The sequence below is a fragment of the Octopus bimaculoides genome, chromosome 19 (assembly GCF_046866305.1).
Source record: "Octopus bimaculoides isolate indiv1 chromosome 19, ASM4686630v1, whole genome shotgun sequence".
In the NCBI taxonomy this organism is placed as follows: domain Eukaryota; kingdom Metazoa; phylum Mollusca; class Cephalopoda; order Octopoda; family Octopodidae; genus Octopus; species Octopus bimaculoides.
The window spans coordinates 46,359,019-46,369,018 of NC_142946.1; the positions used below are offsets into that span (position 1 = coordinate 46,359,019).

Genomic DNA, 10,000 nt, shown 5'->3' on the forward strand with positions numbered 1-10,000 from the left:
GCAGGATATCTTTTATCTTTTTATCTATCACCTGTTTCTGTCATTAAACTGTGGCCATGCTGGAGCACTGCCTTGAAAAACAGGTACTGTTATTTTTCTATGGTTGGACATCTGTTTGTGTCGGACATTAAGTTAAGTAATCTGTCCTGCTATTGATTAGCGACTGATGGTTTAATTACTTTAAGGAGATAAAATAATTGAAATAGTAGAAATATTATTTCCAAACTTTTGGCACTGGGCCAGAAAGTTTGGGGAGGAGAGTCAATTTTGTGGACCTCCAGTGCTTAACTGGTATTTGTTTTATTGACCCCGTAAAGATAAAAGGCAAAGTTGACCTCAGTGGAATTTGAACTCAGAACATAAAAACGAGACGAAACGCCACTAAGCATTTTGTCCTGAATGTTGATGATTCTGCCAGCTCGCTGCCTTTGAAAGAGTAGAAATATTCCTTTCTACTATAGGCAGAAGCCCAGCAATTTGGAGGGACAGCTAAGTCGATTACATTGACCCCCGCCAGTACACAACTAGTACTTATTTATCAATCCTGTGAGAATGAACGGCAAAGTTGACCTCGGGGAAATTATCACTCTGAACACCATGTCGGAAGCAATGCTGCTAAACATTTATCTGGCCTTAGTGGAAATATTAGTAATGAATTTGCGGAGGTGTAAAAGGACCCCCTTCGATCACAAATGACTGTGGGATTGCACCGAGAAAGTTCCCCTCTGAAGCACATGTCCAGGCAAAGTTGTTTTGTGGAAGACCAGCAGTCGCCCATGCGGGAGGGAGATGTAATACAGGTGTTTTGTGGTGTAGTAATCAACAAGACAGTTACCTGACATGCAGTTAATATAATGGTTGGGTCCCATCAGTTTTAGATTCATGGCAGCCATATCCAGCATTAACTTGAATAGATTTATTTTCAAAATTTTTCTATTGGAAGTGTTTCTAACCCAGTATTTTCATGCAAATATATTTATAGCTTTATCTGCTTCGAGACCTACTATTTCAAAGAATTATAGTTTTATTATTTTTCTGTTATACTTTCCTTCTAATTTTCAGGTGAATCCTATGATGTTTGTGCTATCTGTTTAGATGAATATGAAGAAGGAGACAAACTCAGAGTTTTACCATGTGCCCATGGTAGGTATACCTTTAACCTTCTTAACAAATCTAATTGAGACTGACTTTATTTCTGTTATGGAAAATTACTAATATTACGTCATCATCATTTAACATCCGTTGCCCATGCTGGCATGGGTTCGACGGTTTGACCAGAGCTGGGGAGCTGCACCAGACTGCAATCTGATTTGGCATGGTTTCTATGGCTGGATGCCAACCACTTTGCAGAGTGTGCTGTGTGCTTTTATGTAGCACTGTCGTCACAGGCCCTCTTATGTGGCGCTGCACAGGCCATTTTTCGTAGCACCGCCACATGAGAATTAACCATAGTGAGTATTAAGCAAGCAAATATACTCAGCATTAACCCTTTAGCATTCAGACTTCTCTGTCAAATGTGATGCTTATTTATTCACATTGATATGAATTAGTCCTGTATTATTGGGTAGATTTGAGATTTTGGTGATGTGATTGTTAAGAACAATCCTGATAATAATGGAAAATGCAGGGGAGACAAATCTTTTGTGTGTTTTTGCCAGTTCCTTTCTTTATTTTTTTGTCATTTTTACATTTAATATGACACTTGCTTTGGTAAGGTGGAGTCCTGTCGAAACTTTTGGGGGTGACATATTCAATGTATATGTCCTTTCATCTCTGCCAATCAGTCAGCTTCTGAAATATAGCAAATTATATTTAGATGTGACCTGCTTTCTGTAATTCTGTTTACTCAGTCATATATATATATATATATATATATATATATATATATATATATGGAAGGTTATCATTCTCACAGCAATAATGCTCGTCTCAATGTGTGTGACATATCAGTTAAAATTATTGTTGTTATTATTTTCTTCTAATGCATAACCTTGTATTTCATTGTAGCTTACCATTGCAAATGTATTGACCCTTGGCTCACCAAGAACAAAAGGACCTGTCCAGTGTGCAAACGTCGAGTTATTCCTCGAGACCAAGATTCTGCGAGTGAATCAGATTCAGAAGATGATGAAATTTCTCCAGCACCAACAGAACGAACCCCTCTTCTCGGCCATTCTCAGAGTGATAACCACGGCTCCACATCAAGATGGAATAGTCGATCAGAATCTTCAGGTTTGGCCCTGTTATTTTATTATTTATTTTGTTGTTGTTTACAGTGTAGTATTTTGTCATACCATCATCATCATCATTTAACATCCATTTTCCATGCTGGCATGGGTTGGACGGTTTGGCTGAGGGCTGCACCAGGCTCCTGTCATCTGTTCTGGTATGGTTTCTATGGCTGGATGCCCTTAACACCCACCACTTTACAGAATCTACTGGATGCTTTTTACATGTTTTTTTTTTAATTTAAAATCTACATTTCCCTGACTTTGTTATCAGCATCATCATCATCATCATTAACATCAGCTTTTTCATAATCACGTGGTTAGGACGGAATTTTTTGAGGCATTTTTTGCCAATTCTCACCCGTTTCCAGATAAAGTAAATATTTCCCCCATGACCAACCTGTGGAAATGGAAGACACCATTTGCATGATAGTAACACTCACAACTATCATGCTTAGGGCAGCGCTTCTCAAACTACCTGGTGTGGCATACTGACAATTTTTTTTTTCCCCCCAATTTGCCAGGGACCGGTAATATTTCTTAGTAATATTAATTTATACCAGAAACAATATAATGACTATAATAAAAGTTGACAATTTTTTTTATCTTATATTTATTTTGTAAACAAATAAGCATTTTTATAAGCATTTTTATAATTTTTCTTTATATTTTAATAATAAATTTGAGGTGACTTCTGTGAAAGTATTTTGTCATTTATTATAATTAGAATTTTGTCTACGGCAATTCTGCTGGCAGCTGCAAACAAAATACTTTACAATGTTCAGTTGTTTCCCTTTGTATTTTGTTATGGAAAATTAATATTTTAGTAAGATTTACTTATGTTTCAATTAATTTTGAAAATAATGAAGAATTTATTAAAATAACTTTGTCATTATTAAGCTAATCTTTGGAGCATAAATGAGTATGAAATTCTGATAGACAGATCTATCGTATATTTTACTTGTTTCAATCTTTTGAACTGTGGCCATGGAGAGGCACCATCTTGATGGGTTTAGCTGAACAAATAAACCCCCGTACTTATTTTTTAAGCTTGTTACTTATTCTATTGGTCTCTTTTGTTGAACTGCTACGTTGTAAGGAAGCAAACAAACCAACACTGGTTGTCAAGCAGTGGTGGGAGACAAATACACACACGTACGTATACGACAGGCTTCTTTCAGTTTCCATCTATCCAATCTACTCACAGAGCTTTGGTTGACCCAAAGCTATAGTAGAAGACACTTGCCCAAGGTGCCATGCAATGGGACTGAACCTGGAACCATGTGGTTGGGAAGCAAGCTTCTTATTGCGTGGCCATGTCAGAATCATTTTGACAGAGTTGTCTTAATAAATCCTTTATTTTTAAAATTACTTGAAACTAAGACAACTGTATTTCCATAGAAATATGGCAGCGAAATGGTTAAGTTTTTGAAAAGATCTGCAACAAATTGGAGAATATTTTATTGCTGTGAATCCATTTTCTTTTGTTAATTTTTTGTTTTCTGTTTTTAATCAGATCCCGTATCTATTAATTCTGAACTGGGTAGTGATGGACCAGCTTCGAGTAACAGTTTGTCTGAGCCATCCCTTGGAGCTGTTGGTGGTATCTCTGCTGAAGATGGCGTGGTTGCAACACGGGCCACTAATTCTACTGCTGCTGCTTTAATGAAGAAAACTCCTCTAGAAACGATGATGCAAGACGTCGTGGCATCTCCTCCTGAAAGTGATATAGAAGACGGCTGCATTGAAGTACTGACTGTGGACCCTCACCTGCCAGAGTCCATCACCTCTGAATCCACCAGGGGTAGCAATCATGTCGTATGAGGAGGAAGAACTGTGTTTGGTGCGAGAGTGAGAGAAAGTGAATATATATATATATGTGTGTGTATATATATATATGTGTGTATATATATATATATATATATATATATATATATATATATATACATATATGTGCATATATATATATGTATGTATGTGTATATATATATATATATATATATATAAAGGAAAACAGAAGACACACATACAGAAATATACAAACAAAATGGACATTAAAAGTGCTATAATAGCATTGAGTAATTTTTAATATGTATAAAGTAAAACAGTTCTGTACGTCCTTTCTTTACTCGGTTCGAACAAAATAGACTTGTAATGGTTGCCACAAGGCCTCCGTCAAGATAGGCCTCTCAGACACTGACGGTGTTCTCTCAATGATGACAATTTTTATATTTAGATGCCACTAGAATTACAAAGTGAAATACTTGAAGAATATTTTTAAAAAATTGTCTTCCAACTTTGAGACAAGTTATTTATATTAATAACTTACTGACAAACCTATACATATGTATATACATGCTTATATACACATGTACATATATATATATATATATATATATCTTTGTGTGTGTGTGAGTGACATGTGTGCGTGCGTGCATGCACGCGTGTGTGTGTGTGTATTAATGACTGGATTACAATTTTATAAATCTGTTTTAGCCCTTATTGCCTTCTCAAGACTTGTCTTGCTTTGAAACGACCGTAAGGGTGGAACGTGTTTTATAAAACTGCAATCTTGTTATTAATAAAGAAATATCTAGAACCCACTGAAATATTAAGCACTTTCTTTACCATATTAATAATGGCTTGTTCCTACGAACAAGCACCTAAGATATTTACACACACACACACATTCTGTATGTGTGTGTTCGTGTGTATATATATATGTGTATATATATATATATATATGTATAAATACTTATTGGGATAACTGGGCATCTAAAGTAGACTGTACTACAAGCATTGTGTCCGTTCGTCAGTAAATGCTTGTATTTTCATGACTAACCTAATATCTTGACAACCTCAGCATTAACATTTATATATGTGTATTTGTGTGTATGTATATATATATATATATATATATATATATATATATATGTGTGTGTGTAAACACACACATAGATACTCTCGTCTTTATGCATGTGTATAAATACATGTATGTGTATATATATATACACATATGTAATTTGTGGATACATGTTATTCATTAAACTGCCAGTTATTATGATTTGGTTTCCTTCATAGGTTGCCCTCTTGAATAAAACATTCTTTTTGTTATAACAGTTTTGAAATATTGGGACTTCAATGAAAATTTCTATACATGGGTGTGTGTGTATGTGTGTGAATAGCAAAATATTTTCAATTGCCAATTACAGCTGAAATAAGCTTAGAAGAGGCTGAAACAAGGTATCTGTTGTTTGTTTGTTTGTGTTGATAAGATTCTATTTAATGTTGTTTTTTTTTTTTTTTTTTTTTGGTAATTCACTTCTAAGCACCTTCATCACCCACAACTAAAAAATAACCATTCATTCACTCACTCACTCACTCATTAATTAATTGATTAATTGATTAATCAATTCAGTTACCAAGTTCTGTATAATTAACTTATGATACTTTCACAGAGTTTTCGAAGCCTTACTATGATGTTAAATTTGATTGGCTGCTGGTCTTGCTTGGATAGATTGCTTTGTGTTTTGTTTAAAACTACAAGCTGTTTTGGACTGTGATATACATTTGTGTTTTCAAGTGACATCTAGTGAGGGATACACTAAACTCAGTAATTAGCCCTGTTACTTAACAAATTTCTTTCTCTTAAGGCAACCAGTAAACTTCAAAATAGATTACATTCAATCCTTTGGTTTCCACAGACGTTTTTTCTATATTTTATTTTGACTGTTTTGCAATGTAAGAATCGACGGATCTCTTGCAATAGTAATGTTCTCTTGAGGTTCTTAATAACAGCTGTTTCTTGTAGTTTTAGGAACTTTTGCTCCTAACACAGAAAGCTGAAACATAGAAGGCAGACATTCTCCAAATACACAAATTACGCAAATTACGGTATTTGTATAGAAAGAGATGAAGGTTGTTTCTGTGCGTTCGTAATCATATACGTAAGCGGTGGTTATGTTTGGCCGTTACATCACTTGGAATCGCAGCAGGAAGAAAATACGTCTAATCACTTTGGTTGCGCCGTCCAGAAGCTATAGATTTAATTCTCCCACAATGCAACACCATGACGTGCGCCACCCAGTGGCCAATGGATGAGACAATTGGTTTCCAGGGAGGTAACTGCCTGCATAGTGTTTGGTCATCGGTCTTTACTTTCTGAGTTCAAATTCTGCCGAGGTCGACTTTGCCTTTCATATTTTCGGGGTTGATAAATTAAGTACCAGTTGCGTACTGGGGGCGGTCGATGTGATCGATTTATCTCCTCCTTTGAAATTGCTGACCTCATACCCAAAAATCTGAAACCAATGTTAAGGCGGCGTGCTGGCGGAATCCTTATTATTTCACCAGACAAAAACGCTCAGCTGTATTTCTTCCGACTTTATGTTCCGGGTTCAAATGTCGCTGGGGGTTGACTTAACCTTTCATCCTTCTGGGATGTAAAATAAAACAAGTACCAGTTTGAGCACAGGAGTTGATTTAATCATCTCAAACCCCTTACTCCCCCCCCCCCCACCAAAAAAAAAATTACTGGCGTTGTGCCAGAATTTGAAACCAATATTAAGAAACGTTTCTTGAACACATGGACTCCTGGAAGGTTTTGTTTTTTTTTGTTTGTTTTTTTTAAGGGTTTTGCATGGTCTGTTGGTTATGCTCTTTCTGAATAAAACACACAACTAGGTTTCAGTTCTTAGATGGGATATCCACACTTAATGTGCCATTGCTTCAAAAGAACAGCAGTTATGAGGGGAAAAAAAATAGAAAAGAGTTGATATTTTTCCTTAATTAATGAACATTTGAGCAGTGGTGCACTGATTGGGCAGACCCATCTTTTGGTTTATAAGTCACCCCTGGATATACTGTTGCAGGTTTTACAGTGTCCTTGAGCAAGATAATTAACCCAACTCTCCCTGCAGAAAGGCTTCGTTCTTAAAATTAAAAAAAAAACAATTTTTTATTATTATTATTTGTAATAATTATTTTCTCAACCTCTACATTGTATTTGTTTCATGGGACAGGTCAGTTATTCTGCGATGGAATTTCTCCCTCTCTCGTCAAATATATTTGTTAGCTTTTCAGTAATTAGCAAATTAGATTGGATTTTTAATCTTGAAACACTTCAGGAATTCCTGTTAAAAATTAAATAATTATATTGATAAAATAAAGCTTATCCCATTTGGCATACCTTAAGACTTCAGCCAAAGTGTTTTGGCTTATCTTTAAACAAAGACCACCTTCCATTTGCTACATAAATAACAATAATAATAATAATTGTGAAAGTATTGGCATTTCTATTTATTTTCTAAAATCTTTTTATTCTGTGATTTTTGTTGATGAGCAAGGTAAACTTGGGCATTTATCGTTAATAGTTTTCAAGGTAAACAAACCAATTCTGTTACTGAGATTCATTGTTTTATGCTTATTTATGATTTTTTTTTTTATATATATATTTTCAAAATGAAGGAAAATATAAAAATTTTAATTTTTGGAATTGGGGCTAAATCCTGGTTTTGGTTCAAGAAACACAAAAAGTTATTCACCTTTATTTCCTTCACCATGTGCAGTTAACATGAACTGCATCAGCGGAGTACCTTTGATGAAATATGTTGATGATGATGATGGAAGAAGATGGAGTACCGTTTTAAACTTGACTGGCTCTCACTGCTTAATGGCTAACAACAAAGAATTCGGCAGAATATCGTCACTTGAATCAAAAATAATAATGATACCAGGCAGTGGCTCTCATGGCTTCTGATCTTAATTGATTGGAAGTGTTATCATGTACGTTGTTTTGTCTTGGTATAAAAGATGGGCTACAGCAAATATTCTGCTTAATACCACAGATTTGCTTGTCAGTTGTTTGACCGTAGCCAGTTGAGCATGTCCCTTGGTGGCTCATGATATGTGCATCTCTGATCATGAACAGAAGTAGTGGGGGAGCATCATAGCCATGTGTTGAGAGGAATTCTTTGGGGTTTGGATAATTCACTTTTGGAAACATGGGTGTTTTGTTCATCATCCTTATACAACCCTTATTCAGGGACATTTTGAGCAGGAAGAAAATTCCAGCCAGGTCCCATCTTTAAGGTTCTGGCACTGTTTATACCATGATATGAAATCACCATGTTGCACACATGTGGCTTTGATACATGCACCTGATCAGTCTGGTCATCATGATGGCTGTATTGGAATTGATATATTTGTACCCCAGTGTTACTTTGATAGCATGCATTGTACTCTCACTCAGTAATAATCATCATCATCATCATCATCATCATCGTTTAACGTCCGCTTTCCATGCTAGCATGGGTTGGGCGATTTGACTGAGGACTGGTGAAACCGGATGGCAACACCAGGCTCCAGTCTAATTTGGCAGTTTCTACAGCTGGATGCCCTTCCTAATGCCAACCACTCAGAGAGTGTAGTGGGTGCTTTTACGTGTCACCCGCACGAAAACGGCCACGCTCGAAATGGTGTCTTTTATGTGCCACCCGCACAAGCCAGTCCAGGGGCACTGGCAACGATCTTACTTGGCTTGCCGGGTCTTCTCACGCACAGCACATTTCCAAAGGTCTCGGTCAGTAGTCATCGCCTCGGTGAGGCCCAATGTACGAAGGTCTTGCCTCACCACCTCAGCCCAGGTCTTCCTGGGCCTACCTCTTCCACGGGTTCCCTCAACTGTTAGGGTGTGGCACTTTTTCACGCAGCTATCCTCATCCATTCTCACCACATGTCCATACCAGCGCAATCATCTCTCTTGCACACCACAACTGATGCTTCTAATGTTCAGCTTTTCTCTCAAGATACTTACACTCTGACGGGTATTCACATTGACATTACACATCCAACGGAGCATACTGGCTTCATTCCTTGCGAGCTTACGTATGTCCTCAGCAGTTACAGCCCATGTTTCACTGCCATGTAGCATGGCTGTTCGTACGCATGCGTCATACAGTCTGCCTTTTACTCTGAGTGAGAGTCCCTTTGTCGCCAGCAGGGGTAAGAGCTCTAATAACAACGGTGATGTTTCTTAATGTAGGTATTATGCTTGAAATTTGGGTGGAGAGTGAATAGTCGATTATATTGCTCCCAGTAATTACTGGTACTTTTATTGATGCCAAAGGGATGAAAAGTGAAGTCGACCATGATAGGGTTTTGAAATCATAATAACAATATAAAAATTAGTAATAATAATTATTATGGCTTTTATTATTGGGAGAATCATTAGATGTTGGACGAAATGGTTTGTGGTGTTTCTTCTGGGTTTTAATGTTTTGAGTTCAAATCCTGCAGAAGTCAGCCTTGCTGTTTGTCAATTCAGAGTTGATAAAATTAAAATACCAGTTGTGCACTTGGGCTGATGTAATTGGCTTAGCTCTTACCCTAAAAATACTGCTAGCCTTGTCCCAAAATTTGAAATTATTATCATTATTATTATTATTATTATTATTATTGTTGTTGTTGTTATTTTTATTTTATGGTTTTCTTTAGGAAAACTCCATTTATATTTATTTCTTCTGTTCAGTTCCCTTTCAAAGGAATTTTCCATGAAACCTAAATTTCCTGAAATAGGAAAGAAGAATTACACAATTCGTTAACGAAGGAGACCAACTTTGACATTCATTATTATGGCGGTTATTGCAACAATGAATGAGATTATATTAACTTCAGTGTTATATTCTACAAATAATATATTGAAAATTATTATGACTACAGTTTTCTTTCAAGATTTAGAGCAGGGAAAAACAAAAAAATTCTTTAAAGTTTTG

General features: G+C 36.2%; 1 protein-coding gene across 3 annotated transcripts in view; it reads left to right on the forward strand.

The window, feature by feature from the left end:
• Positions 1–9,878, forward strand: part of LOC106877733 (E3 ubiquitin-protein ligase RNF13) — a 73,332-nt gene extending 63,454 nt beyond the window's left edge. For all 3 annotated transcript variants that reach the window (XM_089337544.1, XM_089337543.1, XM_089337542.1), the window contains 3 exons: positions 1,063–1,143; positions 2,008–2,232; positions 3,745–9,878. In XM_089337544.1, the coding sequence (XP_089193670.1) occupies positions 1,063–1,143; positions 2,008–2,232; positions 3,745–4,052 (614 nt within the window). In that variant the 3' untranslated portion in view covers positions 4,053–9,878. The remainder of the gene's footprint in view (positions 1–1,062; positions 1,144–2,007; positions 2,233–3,744) is intronic.
• The last annotated feature ends 122 nt before the right edge of the window (positions 9,879–10,000 follow it).